General features: G+C 40.9%; 1 protein-coding gene across 5 annotated transcripts in view; it reads left to right on the forward strand.

Moving 5' to 3' along the window:
* vps8 (VPS8 subunit of CORVET complex) overlaps positions 1–22,035 on the forward strand; it is a 734,009-nt gene that overhangs the window by 109,821 nt on the left and 602,153 nt on the right. For all 5 annotated transcript variants that reach the window (XM_041200655.1, XM_041200658.1, XM_041200657.1 and 2 more), the window contains 2 exons: positions 4,157–4,203; positions 19,811–20,033. In XM_041200655.1, coding sequence (XP_041056589.1) covers positions 4,157–4,203; positions 19,811–20,033 — 270 coding nt within the window. The remainder of the gene's footprint in view (positions 1–4,156; positions 4,204–19,810; positions 20,034–22,035) is intronic.

Raw genomic sequence — 22,035 nt, forward strand, 5'->3', positions numbered from 1 at the left:
CATTTTAGGACAGAAATGAGGAGAAATGTTTTTCTCTCAGAGGGTTCTGCAACTTTGGAACTCTCTGCCTCAGAAGATGATGGAGGCGGGGTCATTGAATACTTTTAAGGCAGAGGTAGACAGATTCTTGTTAGGCAAAGGACGCAAATGTTATCGGGGGTAGATGGGAATGTGGGATTCAAAACACAAAAAAAAAATCAGCCATGATCTTATTGAATGGAGGAGCAGTCTCGAGGGGCCGAATGGCCTACTTCTGCTCCTATTTTGTATGTTCCTTTGTTCACATATAAATTGCGGATTTTTTGGTAGAAATATCTCGGTGGGGACTTAAAATGTTGCTATCTGCACAATTGTGTGGGAATGTTATAAATTAACATGGAGCGCTGCAGAATAGAGAAATATTTTATGAGTTAGATGTGCACCATTCGGTTATTAATTTGTGGCATCTTTTGCACTAAATTTCCATGTGAAATTTCCCAATTATAAAGGAAGAAAAATTAATTTATGACTGGTAGAATGTAGATTTACCTCAGTCCTGTTGTTATGATCCCCGTGGCGAGCAACAAGCCAATAGAACTGAATGACCCCCAACCAGAAAATCAACAGTGAAGATTTCACTACTTGTAACTTTTGACCTTTAGAATTAAACCAAAAGCAACATGAACTAAACACGAATTAACAGGCAAATTGCAGTTAATTGAATCTTTAAATTACGTTTTAAACAGAAAATACAGCAAATTTCACTGATTTACCAGGCAGTCCACTTAGTGTTTATGGCACCGATTCCAGCCACAAAGCCTTTCAAAACAGTGAACATCCTCCGACCCAATTCAAGCTCCTTGTCTCCGAGGCTTCAGTTACCAACTCCCATCAGCTTTGCTGCTCCCTGGTTCCATGGTAGCAATTTTCACCAGAAGGCACCGTTTTCCATATCCTTCTCAGCTTTGCTTCCAGATCCAGCCTTTTTGGTCGTCTTTTCCAGCTGCTCCACCGCCTCTTCTCCTCCTCTCCTCCTTCAGCAGATCCAGCTGCTTGACCCAGGTCACGTGGTCACCGGTTTTCGTGTTGCATTTAAATGCTCTGCCTCTTCCGATGTGCTTTGCTGCACTCCAGTTGCTGTCTGGGTGACACACTGCTCCCGAGAACCCTCGAATACTAAATTACAGGCAGTTAGGAGCGTCGGGAATCACCGGGCCGCAGAGACAGAGGGGATAAAAACAAAAACCAAAATGGGCAGCGCTGCCACAGCATTGTACTTGCCAAGATGGTGAGGCTGCTGTCCTCCCTGCTCGCTGCAGGAACTGAGCCACCCTGCACCACCTGCACCTACCAAATGGCACCAGCTCCAGTTCACATGGGCCCTTTCCGTGCCCTGTCAGAGACTAGCTCCAAACCCTGGCAATGCTGAATCTCGGCCTCCTTGTGCATGTGCCCCACATCCGCCAGCAGCACCGCCATTCTGGGCCTGCTCCCCGCCAAGCGCATCATACCTGGACAAATTGTACGCTATTCATTGCGTCAAACCTACACCTTGCAAATGTTAACTCCTGACTGTTTGGACTCGAGGGTGGACTGGAGGATTGCAAAGGTTACACCCTTGCTCTAAAAAGGGAAATAGGATCAACCTGGGAATTACAATCCAGTCAGTTTAACGTCAGTGGTGGGGAAGATTTTCGAAACGTTCACCTGGGAGAAAGTTTAGCAGCCTCTTGGGCAAGTATGGATGACCCAAAAGAGAGCCAGCATGGATTTGTTATGAGAAAGTAACATCTGACTAACTTGATTGAGTTTATTGGTAAAGTAACAGAGGGTGGATGAGAACAGTTTGGTTGATATGTACATGGACTTTCAAAAGGTGTTTGCTTATGTAGCATGTATTAGCCTTGTTAGTAAAATTGAAACCTATGGGATAAAAAGGGCAGTAGCAGCATACAAATGAAATTGGCTAATGGATAGAAAACAGGTAGCTGTGATGAATTTGTCTTTTTCAGACCAGAGGGAGCTATACTGTGGTGTTATCCAGGGTTCAGTTTGAAGACTACTGCTGTTTTTCAGATATATTTTAGCCTTGGACTTGGGGGTACAGGGCAGAATTTTGAAATTTTCAGATGACACAAAACTTGCATGTCTAGTAAACAATGAGGAGGATAGTACTAGACTTCAAGAGACATGCTGGTAGGATGGGTGGATACAGAACAGATGAAATCTAATGCAGCAAAGTGTGAGGTCATCTATTTTGGTAGGAAAAATGATGAAGGACGGTGTAAGCAAAGTGATAAAATTTTCAAGGGCCTACAAAAACAGAGACTTCGAGTATTTTGCTTAAATCTTCGAAGGTGACAGGACAGGCTGACAAAGCATGTGGTATTCTGGGCTTTTCAAATTGGGGCACAGAGTATAAAAGACAAGAGATAATGTTAAACATATTTGAAGCACTAGTTTGATCCCAGCTGTAGGAAAGTGTCCAATTCTGGGCATTAACACTTTAAGAAGAATGTGAAGACTTCAGAGACCATACAGAAGAGATTCACTGTTCCAGCGATGAGAAGATGCAGTTATGTAAATAGACAGGAGAAGCTGGGGTCGCTTTCCTTGGAACAGAGAAGACCACGAGGAGATTTGATTGTAGGCGTTTAAAATGATGAAGGGTTTCGATTGAGTAAATCAAGAAGAACTGATTCCAGTGGCTGAGGGGATGATAACTAGAGGGTATAGATTTAAGGTGATTGGCAAAAGAACTGGAGGCAACCTGAGAAAAATCATTCATATGCACCAAGAATGGTGAGGAATGGGAATGCACTGCCTGCTAGGATAATGGATACAGATTCAGTCATAATCTTCAAAAGGCAATTGGATAAGTACTTGAAGGAGAAATAATTGCAGGGATAAGGGGGAATGAGTGAGGGAGTGAGACTAACTGGATTGCTCTTTGAAAGCACTGGCTCAGATGCAATGGGCTGAAGGACCTCTCCTGAACTGTACCAATCTATGATTCCATGATATTTTATACTATCTAATGAATGTTTACTATCTATTTATATTCTAGGGATCGTTCAGTCAAAGCAAATATTGATGGAGCACATGATTGTGCTGACGCTGTCTCAAATGAACAGTTAATTTGTCTTATGGTTTTACATTTTTCCATTTAAACATTTAATAAATTAATAGGTATGTAGAGCTCTTGTGACATTTAGTGCACAGATGTCAATTGATTGAACTGCAACTGCAATAGAAAAGATAGTCTTTTAACTGGAAGATATATCAATTATAACATTTGTGCTTCACAATGGAATATCTTTGAAGTGCAGTAATTGCAGTTATGTGAGCAAGGTATTCAATCAGCGCTGACAAATTCTCGCAAAGCTCGACATAATAAATAAGCCGTGAATCTGATTTTTTTTTGTGATTATTATGGTTAAGAATTGTTGGCTAGGAAACCTACTGTTTCAATACTGCCAGGGGATCTTTAACGTCACAGAGAATTACGGAATTGTTACAGTGTGGAAGGAGGCTATTTGGCCCATTGTGTCTGCACCATACCTCCGAATGAACAACTCACCGAGTACCATTCCCCCACCTTCTCCCCATAACCCTGCACATTCTTCCTTCTCAGATAACAATCTAATTCCCTTTTGACTTGCTTGAATTGAACCTGCCCCCACTGTATTCTCAGGAAATGCATTCCAAACCCTAACCACTTGCTGTGTAAAAATAAAAGTTTCTCCTCATTTCACTTTTTGCTTTTTAAACTAATTACTTTAAACCTGTGCCCTCTTGTCCTTGATCATGCATGGGAACAGTTTCTCCCTTTCTGGCCATACCCCTCATGATTTTGAATACCTCTATCAAACCTCCTTTTCAACTTTCTTTTCTCTAAGGAAAACAGACCTAACTCCTCCAATCTATCCCCATAACTGAAGTTCCTCACCCCTGGAACCATCCTTGTGAATCTTTTCTGGAGTGTCTCCAGTGTCTTCACGTCCTTCCTAAAGTGCAGTGCCCAGAACTGGACACAATGCTCCCTGAGGCCAAACTAGTGACTTTTAGAAATTTTAAACCTTTGTCAAAGAAATCAATGATTCTATCATGTTGTCATGATTAGATTTCCAATAAGCTTAGGATACTGACTCTCTTTTTATCATGATTTCTTCTGCAGGACATGGTACCCGTCATGGTGGATTATTGTCTTCTGCTCGAGCGCATGTAAGTCTCAGATGGGCTTTCCTCCATGAATTTGAAGTTGCTTATATCTATATTCAATCGTAAATCTTAATTTTTTTGTTTTGCTTTTGGTTTTAAAAAGATATTTATATTTGTAAGCACCTGTGTTTTGTCCTTTCCTTTCAAATTCGGGATTCATTAAGGTTCTAAAAATGTGTTGGGGCCTATTAAATAAGGTTAAATTTTTTGTTGATGGTGGATAGATTTTATTTGGTCGCTTCTGTGAGTAAATAGATCCTGTAAAACGTAACTTTGTCAGCCTGGAACTGAGTGGTGTGCCTCAGCATTGAGAAGCACATTTTTCAGCTCGTTGTGTTAATCCTTGGTCTGGTATCTGAGGAATTCAATGGCTCATAGATCTTTTTTACTCAAATAATTTATCATTCTCTTTTCATAATTTTGACCTTGTCCATCTCCAGTCACTATTATATAGTGGTAGCAACATCTTATGTTGCTTTAAACTGTCTTGTGGCATTAGTTTGCCAACTGGTGAAAAGTTGCCTAAAAAACAGAGTTTCTAGTGGTGACAGTTGATGCATAGTTCTATCGATATGTCTTTTGTGCACAGCTGGTGCTTAAGCTCTGTATTTGGCATATTGTATAGTGTGTTTGAAGTAGTGTTTTTTGATTAGTTCCCTGTATCTGACTATCTAAGTTAGTAAGAAGTGATCAGTCTAGCTTAAGACTTTCATATATGTCCACAAGTGTTGCTTTTGTGTTGTGAAACAACATTGCTGCAGTGCTGATAATGTGCCAGTGAGTATTGGTGTCTGTCAGTATATGAAGCAGATTTAGCAATGGATTAAAGTTTGCCATTCAATCAGTGGTTGGCTTGTGGCACTTACTATTCAAGGATACAAAGTGTTCAGAGAGGATAGAGAAGGGAAAAGGGAAGGTGGGGTGGCAGGACATATTATGGAAGACATTGTAATGTTGGAAAGAGGGAGTCCTTCAAGGGGCAAGGACAGAATCCATTGAGTTGAGAAGCAAAAAGAGTACAATCAAGCTACTGGCAGATCTACAGGCCTCCAAATAGTAAGAGAAAGATGAGCAAATTTGTCGGGTATCACAGACATGTGCAAGAATTATAGAATTGTAATATTGGAGGATTTTAATTATCCAAATATTGACTGGGATGATGTCAAAGGAAAGGCAAGAGGAGAAGGAAGTTCCAAAATGTGTTTAGGAGAACTTCCTTGACCAGTATGTTCCTAGTCCAACGAGGAATGGGTATTGCTGGATCTGGTGCTAGGGAATGAGGTGGGCCAAGTACCTATGTGGGAACACTTGGTAAGAGTGGTCATAGTATCATAAGGTTTAGATTAATAATGGAGAAGAGCAAATAACAATCTAAAATAGAACTTTTAAATTGAAAGAGGGCTAACTTCACTGGGATGAGAAGGAATCTAGCCAGGTAAACAAAATCAAAGGCCAGTGGAAGAACCTGTAATGGAATATTGGATAATTTTTAAGGAGGAAATGCTTCAGGTACAAGCTAGGCACAGTCCACCAAGGGAAAAAGGTAGGGTTCTCTGGATGATGAGGGAGATGGAGAATATGATGAAACAAAAAAAAGAGGGAGTATGATGCATGCCCGGTGAATTCTTCAAGCATGAAACAGGTCAAATACAATAAGTTGAGAGGGGAAAGGAAGAGAAAAATAAGACTGGAAGAGAGAAAATATGAGAATAGAATGGCGGTGAACATAAAAGGGAACTCAAAAATTTTCAACCATCATGTAATTAGTAAGTGGGTAGTAAGAGGCAGACTGGGTCCTGTTAGGGATAAAGAGGGTGATACAAGCTTGGAGGGGCAGGGTAGGCTAGAATGTTTAATGAGTACTACTTTATATCGGGGTTTACTAGGACAGAGGATGCTGACAAAATGTCTGTAGAAGCAAAGATGGTAGAGGTAGTGGATAGGGTGAAAATCGATAAGTAGGATGTAATGGAAAGGTTTTTGTGCTACAGGTGGATAAGTCAGCTGGTTCAGATGGTTTGCATCCTCAGTTTATGAAGGAAGTGTGGGTGAAGGTAGCAGAAGGACTTGAATCTTCCATAGATATAGGGGAGGTGCCAGAGGATTAGTGTGTGGCAAATGTGACACTATTATTCAAGAAAGTCTAAAGGACGTTCCTAACAATTCCAGGCCAGTTAGTTTAATATCAGTGGTGTGTAAGGTTTTAGAAACAATAAGCAGGGGAAAAAGTCAACAGGCTTTTGGAGAGGTTTGAGTTAATTAAGGAGAGCCAACACGGATTTGTAAAAGGCAGATTGTGCTTGACCACTCATTGAATTTTTTGATGAAGTAACAAAGAAGGTTGATGCAGGGAATGTGATGGATGTTGTCTCTTTGGATTTTATGAGCGCGGTTGACAAAGTATCACCTAAAGGGCTTGTTAACAAAATTGTGGCTCGTGGAATAATGTCAGCTTGATTAAAAATTGGCTTAAGGATAGAAAACATTGAGTTGTGGTAAATGGGTATTTTTCAGACCAGAGGATGGTAGACAGTGGTGCTCCCCAAGGCTCAGTGCTAGGACCACTGCTTTTTTTGATTATATATAAATGGCATTGATTTTGGAGTACAGAGTAAAATTTCAAAATTTGAAGATATTACAAAACTTGGATGTGTGGTAAATAAAGGATGAAACCAATCAACAGCGACAGGACAGATAGGCTAGCAGAATGGGCAGACAATGACAAATGGAATTGAATACAGAGAAGTGTGAAGTGATACATTATGGCAGAAGGAATAAGGAGAGGCAATATAGACTTAATGGCAAGGTTCTAAGGGTGTGCGGGGACAGAGGGACCTGGGGTTCGTGTGCGAAGATCTTAGACATGTTGAGAGTGTGGTCAGCAAAGCATCTGCGATCTTGGGCTTTATAAATGTAGGTATTGAGTACAAAAACAGGGAAGTTCTGCTGAACCTTTATTAAGCTCTGGTTAGGCCAGAACTGGAGTATTGTGTTCAGTTCTCGTCACCAGACTTCAGGAAGGAGATGAGGGGCTTTGACAGGATGTAGGGGGGCTTACTAGAATGGTACCAGGGATGAGGGATTTTAGCTATAAGGTTAAGTTGGAGAAACTGGGGTTTTTCTTCTTAGAGCAAAAGAGATTGAAGGGAGATTTGAAGGAGGTGTACAAGATTATGACAGGCTTAGATAAGGTGGACATTCCTGTTCGCTGATTAGTACATGAACTAGAGGATAATGTGGGGGGAATGGGACTGACTGTCTTGCTGTACAGAGAATTGCATGGAGAAAGAAAAGCTGATCCTATTAGCTGATAGACAAGGGCTAGGGGTTAGAGTGGGGCGATGGGACTGACTAGATTGCTCGATGAAGAGCTGGCAGGCATATGCTTCTTGTACTGAATGGCCACCTCCTGTGCTGTAAGAACTGAGTATGATAATGGCTGCTATTTACCTTGGTGCCAGCTGTTTGAGCTTGTGCAATCCATAAGCCAGATGGCCCCGATAGCAAGGAAGACGGTCTGATTACAGCAAGGTGTACTGAAGATAGACGTGCTGAAATTAATTTGTCTATCTACAACATTTCCTATATAAATTGCATTTGCCTATTTTGCATTTGCTGCACAGCTTCTACTTAAATATAAGGAATATCATTGAATGGTACAGCATAAGAAGGGGTTGATTTGGACCATCATGCCTGTGCTGAAAGCTTTTTGAAAAGAGCTAGGCATTTAGCCTTATAGTCCTGTAGATTTTTCAACTTCAAGTATTTATCTAATTCCCTTCTGAAAATTATCGAATCTGCTTCCGCCGCTCTTTGAGGCAGTGTATTTCAGATCACAACAGCTCACTGTGTAAAAATATTTCTCTTCATCTTCCCTCTGATTATCTTGCCAAATACCTTAAATATAATACCCAGATGCTAATATGGGGAGGAATTTTAAAGTGCACAGACTGAATTTATTTGTGTTGTAAGCCTGTTAAGAAATAAGACGGAGTGGTTGAAATTTGCAAGCTGGATACTCGTACATGCTTTCCATTAGAGGTCAGTCTTGTGATGCAAGGGAAACTGCTACAAACTCTGACACTTCAGCTTTTCCCTTCAACTTTGCAAATTATCATCAATCATTTATGCCCACCTGCTGCGTCATTTGGATACAAGTCTTCCTGACATTTCACAATGTAAAACTGTCAACTGTCTCACTATGTTGCTTGCATAACAGCAGTGTAACATTAATTGTATGTGAAACACTTTGAGATGTGAAGAACATAATAAGTACAAGCCTTTTTAACAGCACTTAACACTATTAGTACGTTTATTTAAAAAATATTTTTCGACAATATTATCCTGGTTTTCATGTTGAATGCTGTCATTAATTAATGACTATAATTTACATGTGAGACCATCAGATTGTTTTTTTTGAACATTCATGTGATGTGGGTGTCGCTGGCTGGGCCAGCATTTATTGCCCATCCCTAATTGCCCTTGAGGAGGTGGTGGTGAGCTGCTTTCTTGAACCGCTGCAGCCCAGTGCTGTAAGGGAGGGAGTTCCAGGATTTTGACCCAGTGACAGTGAAGGAACGGTGATATAGTTTGAAGGAAGAATGATATGTAGTTTGGAGGCGAACTTCCAGCTGGTGGTGTTCCAATGTATCTGCTACTCTTGCCCTTCTTGGTGGTAGAGGTTGTGGGTTTGAAAGGTGGTGTTGGAGGAATCTTGGCTTTTTGCTGCAGTGCAGCTTGTAGATGGTACCCACTGCTGCCAATGTATGTCAGTGGTGAAGGGAGTGAATGTTTAAGGTGGTGGGTTTGGTGCCAATCAAGTGGGCTGCTTTGTCCTGGATGGTTTTGAGCATCTTGAATGTTGTTGGAGCCACACTCATCCAGGCAAGTGGAGAGTATTCCATCACACTCCTGACTTGTGTCTCGTGGATGGTGGACAGGCTTTGGAGAGTCGGAGGTGAGTTACTCACCGCAGAATTTATATGGTTAGCCCAGTTCAGTTTCTGGTAAATGGTAACCATAAGGATGTTGATGGTGGGAGATTCAGTGATGATAATGCCATTGAATGTTGGTGGGAGATGGTTAGATTCTCTCATGTTAGAGACTGTCATTGCCTGGCCTTTGTGTCGTGTGAATGTTACTTGGCACTTTTCAGTCAAAGACTGAATGTTGTCCAGGCCATGCTGTATGCAGGCCTGAGCTCCCTTAGTATCTGAGAGGACATGAATGCTACTGAACATTGCAATCAACAGCAAACTTCACCACTTCTGACCTTGTGATGAAGCAGCTGAAGATGATTGGCCTAGAACACTCCCTGAGGAATTCATACATATGAACACATGAATTAGGAGTGGGAGTAAGCCATTTGGCCCCTCAAGCTTACTTCGCTATTTGATAAGATCAGGGCTAATTTAATTATGTCCTCAAATCTACATTCCCGTCTACCCCGATACCCTTTGGTTCCCTTGTTAGTCAAGAATCTATCTGCCCCTGTTAAATGACACTGCCTCCACCTTTTTCCGGGGAGGAAAGTTCCACAGACTCATGACCCTCTGAGAGGAAAAATGTCTCCTCATCTCCGCCTCAAACGGGAGACTCCTTATTTTTAAACTGTGTCCCTTAGTTCTAGTCTCTCGTGCAAGGGAAAACAGCATCCACCATGTCAAGTCCCCTTAGGATCTTGTGCATTTCGATAAGATCACCTCTCATTCTTCTAAATTCTAATGGATAGAGGCTTAACCTGTCCAATCTTTCCTCATTAGAACCCCATTCCAGCAATCAGCTTAGTGAACCTCCTCTGAACTGCTTCTAATGCAATTATGTCCTTCCTTAAATAAGGAGATCAAAATTGTACATAGTACTCTAGATGTGGTCTCACATCTGTACCCTGTACAACTCGAGCAAAATATCCCTACTTCTGTACTCCATTCCTCTTGCAATAAACAACAACATTCCATTTGCCTTCCTAATCACTTGCTGTACCTGCATACTAACTTTTTATAATCCATGTACCAGGACACCCAGATCCCTCCATGTTTTGCAATCTCTCCCCATTCAAGTAAAATGCTGCTTTTCTATTCTTCCTGCCAAAGTGGACAAGTTTGCGTTTTCTCACATTATACTCCACCTGACACGTTTTTGTCCACTCACTTACTTATCTATGCCCCTTTGCAGACTTCTTATGTCCTCTTCGCAAATTACTTTCCTGCTTATCTTTGTGTCATCAGCAAATTTAGCAACCATACATTCTGTCCCTTCACCCAAGTCACTGATATAGCTTGTAAATAGTTGAGGCCCCAGTACTGATTCCTGTGACACCCCACTCACTACATCTTGCCAACTTGAAAATGACCCATCTATGCCTACCTGTTAACTAGCCAATCCCCTATCCATGCTAATACATTACCCCTACACCATAAGCTCTTATTTATCTAGTAATCTTTGATGTGGCACCTTGTCAAATGCCTTCTGGAAATCTAAGTACACCTAAGTAAATCTAAGTACTAACTCCTGCAGCAATGTCCTGGGATTGAGATGATTGGCCTCCAGCAACCACAGCCATTTTCCTTTGTGTTAGATATGACTCCACCCAGTGGAGAGTTTCCCCCCTGGTTCCCATTGACTTAACTTTTGATCGTGAACTAGATGCACCCTGATATTTTTCATCTTGTGATGTCTAAGTTTCTATGATCTGGGTGACATTGCAGTTCTTGTGCTCCATGTCTTATCTAAGAAGTGAATTGCTCCCAAGATTCATATTTTTAATAAAAACAGAAGTGCTGCAAATGCAGAGCCAGACCCATTAGATCAGTAAAGTATTAAAGAAAACAGCTTAATCCTTCAGGCATCAACATTTGGTGGATGAAAGGAAGTAAACCTGCAAAGTTATCATATTTTTTCCCTTTAAGGATATTGTTTTTTATTTCATATCTCTGGTATTTTGATGAAAGCCAAGTACTGCAGATGCTGGAAATCTGAAATAAAAACAGAAATGTTGAGTTTTCTTCCTTTTATTTATTTTAGTTGTAAATTGGTCATAAGAACAAACATTATCATTATGAAAAAATTAAACATTAGATGTTTGGAAGCTTCAGGCAATTAGCTACACTTCAGATTTGCATCAAAGCTCAGGGGGATGAAAAGATGCTGCGAGATCTTAATATTCTATTGATGTTTCGACCACTTACTTTCAGAGCAAACTGGGCATCTTCTGGTGCAGAAATAGATGTATTTTTTTTAAGAAAGCTTTCAAATCTTTGAGCTTTTATTTGGCTTTTAATGTGGCAATGGTGACTTTAAACACACGAGTGAGAATCATGAGTAAACCTTGCTCTGACTTGTCCCAGATGGCATCATTAATGTTTTAGGAAATCCATATTCATTCTAGAATGAAATCTTGTTCATCAGGCTGCAATAACTAATTTCCCTTTTATCAGCCAACGGTTTATATAGAAATTTAACACTTATCCATTTGATTCAGTGAATTCCACATTATTTTCACATTTTACAAGGTATAAATCGGTAGATATTTTTGGTGAATTTGTGCATTGAAGGAATTGAGACTGGGATGTGGTCTTGAGTTGATGGGTGGGGCTATGTGCAAGTTGGCAATCTGTCTCTCTCTCTCTCTCTCTCTCTCTCTCTCAGGCTGCTTCTTTAGATTTCCCATGTCTAACAATGAAAAGCACTCACCCTTACATGAAAATCCTAGAATAATGGTGTTTCAGAAATGCATGAATTCGCACAACTCCCCCTCTATATGACATTAGGTGAAATGATTTGAAAACCTCTAACTCCAGGATTTCGAGGGATCTTAAGTCTCCCTCACTATTGTAATGATCTTTGCTGTTCTACGATTGTGGCTAAAGCAGATTTTAAATGTGGAGAAATGTTTTAATATCACATTCTACTGTGAATGCCACAAATCTGTGCTGAAAGGTACAACGAGGTGTTCCTGTGAGTCTGAAGTTCAATTTTGTGAAATTTTTTGGTGCCAAGGATATCTTATGGCTGGTGTGTCTTACTTTGCGGAACTTGCTTATTTTCTCTCTCTTCACTGTGCTTTCACTAAACAACATCAGTTAGTAATTACAAAAATGGAATATGCAGGAATCGCAGAGCAGTTACTGCTGCCTAACTGCGTCTGCTGATAAATTAGTTGTGGGTTTTTGCTGGCCAGCATTGGAACAAACTGTTCTCCTTTATCAATCTTTTAACATTTGCTTCAACAGTTACACTGTTTTATTAATGCATTTTGTGCATTTTAAATAGTGGCAAGAAAAAACTGACAGCTACTGCTGCTTTCCATTGTTTCCCAACTCATTTCTTTGTTTTGTATCTAGCATTCTCCTATATTGTGACCATCATTTAGCCATGCCACTGGTGAACTGGCCACTGAGGGATGTGGGAAAGCAGTCCAGAAATCTTCCCTCCCTGTGTCTGTGTGTGTCTGTGGCTGTGTGTGTGTTAGTACAACTGCGCTTATCTACTTTGTCTTCCTTCATCTTCTACATTTTATTCTGCCCGTAACTGTTTCCATTTCTTTTCATGGTTTTATCATTATTTTCCCTTCTTCCATCCACATCATTGCTCCAGATAATACATTTCTCCCAGACATTCACAGGACCCTGTATCCAATTCTGATTAATGTGTTCCCCTTGCTGTCTGCGAGCTCAATCTTCTGCTTACTCCTCTGTTATTGGAACGAACTTCCTGAGAGGGTGGTGGAGGCAGGTTCGATTCAAAAGGGAATTGGATTGCCATCTTGAAAGAGAGAATGTGCAAGGTTACGGGGGTAAGGCAGGGGAGTGGGACTAGGTGGAATGCACTTTCAGAGAGCCAGTGCAGACTCAATGGGCCAAATGGCCTCCTTCTGCTCTGTAAAGATTCTGTGATTATCTGCCTTTGGGGTGAGCTTGTCTGTTTTATTGACACTTTTTGTCTCGACTGCTGGTTATGTAGCTACTATCAGAAGATACTCATGTCCTGTTAGCTTTCTAATTTTCCTTTCACTATAAAGTATGCGGACATTTGGAATAAATTATTAGTGGAAATAATGGATACTATGTTGATAACCACTTTATAGCTGCTATTTAACTATTTTGAATGTCTTAGGAGCCTGAAATTTCCCCTGTTGCTGGAGACATGGCTCATTTGTCTCTCTCTCTCCCTTGAGAAACTTGTGATGACTGTAAGGCTGGATTAATATTTTGAGGTTTTACTGGATTATCCCGGAGTTTAGGATTACATTCTAACAGCTTTCTCTTGAAAGTAAACAACCATTGGTACAATCCACATGGGTAAATTGGAACTAATCTGTATAAGGAATGGGTTTGATCTAGATCAGATTGGCTTCAATTGTAAATCATTATACGAGAGTTGAGTATTTTCTTCCATTGTTGGCTTTGATGTGTGTGGTTCGACATCATTATTTGTGCTATGCACAAATGAGGTGTTTAGATAGCTACTTTTTTTGTGTTCAATCTAATTGTGGAGGGATGTAAGATATAAAGGTGTAGATATCACATCGTTCCTACATTAGTTGCCGTGCTCAAAGTTGAATGGAAGGTTAACTGCAGCTTGGGAGAGGGTTAGGGGCAGGGCTGGATCTGGGAATAGATCAGAAGTACAACAGTCTTTGTCCAATACAGCTCATTTGTGCTATCTCACTGCAGTGAGACCTGGACCGTGTATCAGCGTTAGAGATATTCCCGGCCACATCCTCCAGATTCAGTGGGAGGTCTTGTCGAACAAATGCTTGAAGCCAGCTCCACAAACATACAGGCAAAACTCCTGCAAAATCAACTTTGATGTACAGGGCACTATGTCTGAATGGCAGACAATCATCTCCCCCACCAGATCCTGTTCTCCCAACACTTAAATGGCCAACATTCCAGGGAGGACAAAGAAAACGCTTCAGAGAAGCTCTCTTTGAAGCAGCATGTGGTGGCATTGACATTAATGATTGGGGGAGCTTGCTACCAATCACTCAAAATGGCGATAACTTGTCCATCAAGCTGCATCACGCTGTGGGTCACAACGTCTTAATGATGAGGCAGAGCAGCAGCAGAGAAGGAAAGAAAAGGAAGCAAATCCTGCACTCCAGACCCCACTACCCCATGTGCCCAAAGATCTGCGGGTCAAGGATTGGCCTGTTCAGTCACATGAAGACCCATGGCAGAAACTCACAACCCTGAGTAGACGTCATCCTCAATCTGAGGGTCAGCCGACACTGTCACCATCAACAACAGAGGGAAAAATCTGGAAGCCATAGCATTTTCTTATTGTTTTATAAACAGTGTCTTTTGTCCAGACTTTGCCAGAAGCAATACAAAGTGGTGTAGACATCAAGATTAGAAGCAGCGTGAATAAATGGGCCTTCAGTCTTCAGCCACAATCTATATTTGTGTTCCTTTGTGTTTTAGGCTTATCTTGAAACTGCATGCCCCAGCCCGTACAGTGGCGGAAGAGAGTTGAGCAACTTTGAATGCAGAATGACTGTTTGAATTGTTTGTGACCCTGTAATGTTGGAAACCTAGTTAACACTCAGTCAGCACTGCTTCAATAGACAATCATTTCTTCTTTTGTTCCTTATTGTAAGTTGTTTTTTTTAATGCTTGGAAGCATTACTCACTGAACAGAGTAATTATAACATTGAAGTATATTTCTTGCTTTGCAGGAGTAAGGTGTTATGAGACATAGTTTGTCATTATTTTATTCATCTAGTCTTTTGCCAGGAGATTTTTTTTCCGATTGATGCAGGTAGCCTTTCGGACTTCTGTGCACTATGCACAACTGCTACCGCTGTAGGCCAGAACCTCATCCCTTGAACATGTTACTGTTACTGCTTTTCTGTGGCACTTGAATGTGTTCAAAATGGAGGTGATAGACCTTTGGATATTATGGAATAAAGGGATGTATGGGCATAGTGTGGAAAAGTGGAGTTGAGGTAGAAGATCAGCTATGATATTGAACGGCAGGCTAGGCTCAAAGGGACAAATGGCCTATTTCCTATTTCCAATGTTCTTATGCCCTCTCACCCTGTAGTCAAAAATGCATTGGCAATAGAAGCTGGAATCTGAGGGTAACATTTTTCTGTAGTGGTATACAACCTAAATCCAAGACATAAATTTGCTGATATTGTTGGGTGACCAAACCCATGAAAAACTGTCAACGACATACTTTTACCCTTTACATTAAGACTTAGAGACCATTTACAGCAAAAAGGCATTCATTTATGAACGCAATGATATAAAACAGCTATTAGTGAAGGCACTTTGCAGGCTATGGCACTTTCAAGTCAGCTCTTCTGTACGGCTTTGATCCCTTCGTTTTACTACTGTGCACTTGTTGGTAAGTGAATGCAAAGCGCATAGCATAAAATTATTAAACAGTTTGTGGTTCCAATACTTAGCTGTAGGCTCCATGACTTAACATATGATTTTTGTTCCCACTCTGTTGGTTTCATGATTCTAGCTGCCTCACTGTAGGGTGATGTTGGATGGAAAGTGAGTGCTTTCTGAGAGAAAAATATAGCAAAGAGAAAGAGAGCAAGTTTTCATTCTCTTATGCAGCAAGGACAAGAACTACCTTGACTTGTCAGGATGCAGAATCTCCCTTATTTCTGCTTGGCTGAAGAAAGTGAGTGGCTCAAAGAGACTTGGGGTGGAATTTTACAGCCCCTCCCACTGGTGGCATTTTATGGTCCTGCTGAAATGAGTGGACTTTAGGATGGCTCGCTGTGTTTAATGATTCCACCCCCCCTGTCGGGGAGAGAAAGCTAACATCTATACGCTTGACAAACAGAGGAACTGACAGTGGAATTTATTTATGAGCAGGACTGAGGGGAATTTTAAGCCCCTCTGCTGCTGACCTGGCGGAGATAAACTAATTCACTCCAGGCAGGATGTCGAACCTAGGACTTGCACGACTGAATTTTGCAACTGATGCAACAGGGACTGTTAGAGACAGTTATGTTCAGTTATAATGAAGAGGTTTGTATAAGGTTCAGTACGTTTGAAAAGAAAGTCGCCTCTGATCTCCTATAACCCTTTGATCTCTGCATTCCTTCAACAAACAGTTAACATTCGATGGGAGGTCACTGACTTGAAATGTTAACTGTTTCTCTCCACAGATACTGCCTGACCTGCAGAGTATCTCTGGCACTTTCTGTCTTTCTTTCAGATTTCCAGAATCCACAAAATTTTACTTTTGTTTGATATTTTATTGCCTTTGATGGACCACTGGCATCAACTTAGACAGTGGAAACGACAAAGACAAACCCAGCCCAGTCAACCCTGCCAGATCTTCCTCACTAATATCTGGGATGTGTGTCAAAATTGGGACAGCTTGTCTCACAGACTAGTCAAACAACTACCCTACATACTCACCAAATGATGCCTTATAAGCAATGTTCCAGACTCCTCCATCACTATCCCTGGGCGTGTTCTGTCTAGTGGCACAGAGACGGTGGTGCAGTGGTATACTGTCAGGGAGGAGTGGCCTGAGGGCCCTCAACATTGACTCTGGACCCCATGAAGCCTCATGGCATCAGGCCAAATACAGGCCAGGAAACTTCCTGCTGATTACCACCTACTACTACTCCCTCAGCTGATGAATCGGTACTCCTCCATGTTGAACACCATTTGGAAGAAGCACTGAGGGTGACAAGGGCACAGAATGTATTCAGGGGTGGGGGACTTTAATGTCCATCAGACTACTTTTCTGTTCATGCACTACTGGATGTTGGATATATCCTCCAATTAAAAATTGGGAAGTTTGAAGTAATTGTTTTCGGTCCCCACTCCAAACTTAATTCCCAAGCTACTGACTCCATCCCTCTCCCTAGCAATAATCTCAGATTAAGCCAGTCTGTTCGTTATCTTGATGTCATATTTGACCTCAGATTGAGCTTCTGACCTAATACCTCCTTATGTGGCTCAGTGTCATACTATGTTTTATAATGCTCCTATGAAACACCTTGCGGCGTTTCATTACATTAAAGGCACTACATAAACATTAGTTGTAGTCTATCATCAAGAGTGGCTCAATAGCAGCATTAGATATGGTGCTGGCTGAATCCTGGAGGACATATCCACCAGAATGTCCCTGGGATAGGTGGTGAGGGAAAAACCTACTTTTCCCTGTTCTCACCAATCTACCTGACATAGATGCATTTTCCATGGCAGTGTTGGTAAGAGTGACCACTGCACAGTCCTCATGTAGGTGAAGGCTTATCTTCACACTGAAGACACCCTGCATCATATTGTGTGACATGGCCACTTTACTAAATGGGTTAGATTCAGAACAGATCTAGAAGCTGAGTATCCGTGAGGCACTGTGGGCCATCAGCAGCAGCAGCATTATAGCCAATCACAATCTATAACCTCATGGCCTGGCATACCCTCACCCTGCCAATACCATCAAGCCAGTGGACCAACAACGCTTAAGTGAGGAGTACAGGAGAGAATGCCAGGAGCAACAGCAGGCATACCTAAAAATGAGTTGCCAAGCTGATGAAGCTTCAACATGGGATCACTTGCAATAGTGGAAGCAGCATACTATAAACAGAGTTAAGCAATCCCTAAACTGTTGGATTGGATCAAAGTTCTGTAGTCGTGCCACATGAGGTCGTGAATGGTCATGGATAAGGAAACACCTAACCAGAGGAGGAGACTCCAAAAACATTCCCAACAATGGAAGAGCCAAGCATATCAGTGCAAGAAACGAGGCTGAAGCATTTGCAACCATCTTCAGCCAAAAGTGCGGAGTGGTTGATCTGTCATGACCTCCTCCTGGGGTCCCCAGCATCACAGATGCTAACCTTCCGCCTTTTACAAAGTGCAGTCAAATGGTGAACAAGTCAGAGGGTGAACCAGTGCAAATCTTGCGAGCACGTTAGATCTTTGTCTGCCGATTTGGCCAGCAGTAACTCTATCCTTTAGCGTAGCATATTTGCTCCATTAAAGATGCTACATAAATATAATGTTATAATATCTAATTTCATGATTCATGTGCTTTACCTGTTTTAGGAATTGTAGTGTTAAATGTAAGATAAATGGAAACATCTGATGGAGAGTCTGGTTAGCAGCCCTGAAGTCAATGCAATTCAGACAGACCTAGGATAATTACAGTTCAAAGGATAACCTGTGCTTATTTAATAAGGTCAGAGTTGGAACTGAGAAACCTTAGACAACGCATAAACCCATCTTTGAGCTTTTCACAGGGACTGGAGGTCTGCAGTTACTTTAATGAGGGATTTGGATTATTCATGTTGTTCCCAGATTAAAGAACCTAAAAGCACCTTTGAAACAGGAGGGTTTCTTAGTGGGACCAGAAAGTCTGGAAAAAGGGTCATTAACTCGATTAGAGATCTGAATTATTCATGTGGATCCCAGAGTCAAAGGATTGTTTTGAAGGTAAAAGGTAATTAATTTACATTCCTGTGGGAACATCCCAAATATGCTATGTTGCTATGGAGATGGGCTACACGGGGAGTTACTCTTTTGTGTTGTGATTTGGGTTTATCTGTTTGTTTGCTCACAGAAAACAAGCAGTCAACTTGGAGAAGACAGAGAGAGAGGATCTGCCAGAAACTGTACAGCAGCTGCGGGACTGAGAGTAGAGGACTGTTAACCACTCGGGGTTTTCTGATGTGGAACCCCTGAGCAAGAATGCAGTGAGGCCCCAAGCTTCAGTTGAGAAGCCCACAGGAGTGAGGTTTTAAAGAAAAGTTGGTGGGTCACTTAGCAAAAAGCTAACGGAAGGATCCCCATGCAATTTTGTACCTCAGGGAATAGCTGGAACACGGAAGAGAAATTCAAGTGAATTCTAGAGAGCTGTGGCATACTTGATTTGAATTCCAAAAGGCAGAGTAAATGAACCCTCAAGAACTCATAACTTTATAAGAGAACGCCTGGGTGGAATTAGGAAGTAAAAGGGGAGAACTGGATTTGTACTCCAAGCCTTGACAAACTATTGTGTTAAGTTAGTGGTGCTTGCAATGTCACTTTTTCTTTACACATAGTAAAGTTTATTTTTTGTTTTAAAAGCATAAGCATTTTGTAGCATGGTTCTTTCAGTTACTAGCTTGGTGTTTGTATTTCTCTTCAAACATTAATGGTCTCTAGGGAGATTGTAACAACAACTTGTAGTTATTAACCTTAAGCTGAACTCTGATACACCTTTATGTGTTCTACATTTTTTTTATCCAACTATTCTAGATTCAGCTTCTTTCCCTTTTACGTTGTTGTTAAGTCTTATCCAACAGATAAGGGTCTGCTACTTGTACACAATATAACAGCTAATTGCCAGTTTAAAGTGGACACGAGTTCATCGAGTAATGGATAAGTTGTAGCTCCGGCAATGAATTGCATCTTTTTAAAAAAAAGACACCCAAGATTATACAGTTTGAAATTCTGCAGCTTAATTTTCTGGAGTAAATGTTTCCTTTCAATATTTTTTCGTTAAATTGTATCGTTTGAGATGAAGTTTCATCTCATTCCAGATATGTGACTGCTTCCAAAAGCTCCTTCTGACTTCTGTTTGTTAAAAAAAATAAGAAAAAAACCCACCGTTTTATAATAAAATGGACTTCTTTCTTTTGTTACAGAGATCTTCTATTTGGCCAGATCTATAATAAACTGAGTGAGATCTCAGTGGCAAAGGGAGTGTTTCTCGAATGCCTGGAACCATATATTTTGAATGACAAGTTGCCAAGCATCACCCCACTGGTAATGAAGGACCTGCTCATCCACTTTCAGGACAGGGACATGATGGAGAACATTGAGGCATGCATAGTACATATGGACATCACCAGCTTAGACATTCAACAGGTGAGCAATACACATTGTTCGATTTTTGGGTCTTTTTTTTGCCTTTTTAGTTTGTTTTGTCCCTTGTATATTAGATCACTCTCGTGGAAAGCCCCAACTCCTCTACCTTTAGGAGTATCTATCCTAGTCTTAAGATCTTGATAAGTTTTCAGTAATGTGTCTGGAATAATAAACAGCAGCGTCTTCCCTGGAATGTTTTTATTAAGCTACTGGACTTGACTGCCTCCATAAGATCTTTCTCTAGTCTTCAAAGCGAACATCACAAGGCCTTGTTTTAATTTCATTATAAGTGATCAAACAAGTAACATAACAGAGGTGGAACAGTTATATGCTTATAGTAGAAAGTCTATTCTTTAACTCAAATGAGAAACAGCAGAATATAGACGAGTGGAGAATAGAACAACATCTAGAAATGAAAAATACAATAATGAATAATCAGCATGGATTTCGAAAGTAAAAATCTTACTTGAGTAACCTTATTAAATTTTTCGAGGAGCTAACAGACAAAGCCGACAATGGTAATGCAGCAGATAATGCAGGTAATTTATCTGGATTTTCAAAAGGAATTCGTTAAGGTTCCCCATAATAGACAAATGAATAAGGTTAGAGAATGTGGAGTCCGGGTTCAAGTGGCAGGATGAATTGCTAGCTGGCTTCAAATCAGAAAGCAGAGAATGAGTTATTCAGAGTGGTAGAAGCTGGGAAGTGTTGTTCCGCATATATCAGTGCTGTGACCACTGCTGTTCACAATTTATATTAACCATTTGGACTTTGGGATCAAAAGCACAATTTCTAAATTTGTTATCTGGGTTGGGGGTTGGATAGTCAAAACTGAGGAGGACTGCAACAAATTACAGGAGGACATTAATAACCTTGCAAACTCAGTGAATAATTGGTAAATGAAGTTCAACAGATAAATGTGCAGTAGTGTATTTTGGAAGGTGGAATAGGGAGGTCACTCATTACTTGGAATGGGCAAGCCTAGGTGGGATAGTGGAATAAAGTGATCTGAGAACAAACACATCAATCACTAAAAGTTGCTCCGCAGGTTAACAAGGCCATAAAAAAGCAGACAAAGCACTAGGCTTTATTTCTAGAGGGTAGTGTTGAAAAGTAGGGAAGTTATGTATCAAACCTTGGTTAGACCACACCTAGAGTACTACGTGCAGTTCTGGTCACCATATTATAAAAAAGAAAAATAGAGGCACTGGAGAGGGTGCAGAGAAGATTTACGAGGATGATCCCAGAAATGTGTGGGTTTTCGTTTCAGGAAAAGTTTGACAGGCTGGATCTCTTTTTTGCCTTGAGAAAAGATGATATTTAAATATCTCTTACCTCCTCAAAAAATTTTTATCTAAATATAGAGCTATTTAAAACTATAAAAGGTTACGATAGAATGGAAACAGAGAATGTTTCCTCTTGTGGGGAAGAGTGTAATAGAGGCTACCAGTACAGGAATCCAATAGGGAATTCAGAATTCAAACTTCTTCACCTAGGGAGAATGCACCACACAGGGAGTGGTTGAAGTGAATATTGAAGGTTACAATAATAGATTATGAGGAAAGATAGGAAGAGGCTTGAGTGGAGATATTTTTTTTTAAATTCATTCATGGGATTTGGGTGTTGCTGGCCCATCTCTAATTGCCCTTGTTCAGAGGGCATTTTAAGAGCCAATCACTCTAGAGTCACATGTAGGCCAGACCAGGTAAGGACTGTGGATTTCCTTCCCTAAAGGAGATCATCAGACTTAATTCCAGATTTTTTTATTGAATTCAAATTCCACCATCTGTTGTGGCAGGGTTCAAACCGTGGTCCCCAGAGCATTAGCTCTGGATTACTAGTCCAGCAACAATACCACTACACCACCACCTCCCCATAAGCACAGGCATCGACTGCTTGGGCTGAATGCCTGTTTCTTCGTCCTATGCCTATGTAAAAATAATGAGTTGCAGTCTAATAACGAGCACTTTTATTAAAACCTTTTATGCACCTTTTGTTGTAA

The sequence above is a fragment of the Carcharodon carcharias genome, chromosome 12 (genome assembly GCF_017639515.1).
Source record: "Carcharodon carcharias isolate sCarCar2 chromosome 12, sCarCar2.pri, whole genome shotgun sequence".
NCBI classification, from domain to species: domain Eukaryota; kingdom Metazoa; phylum Chordata; class Chondrichthyes; order Lamniformes; family Lamnidae; genus Carcharodon; species Carcharodon carcharias.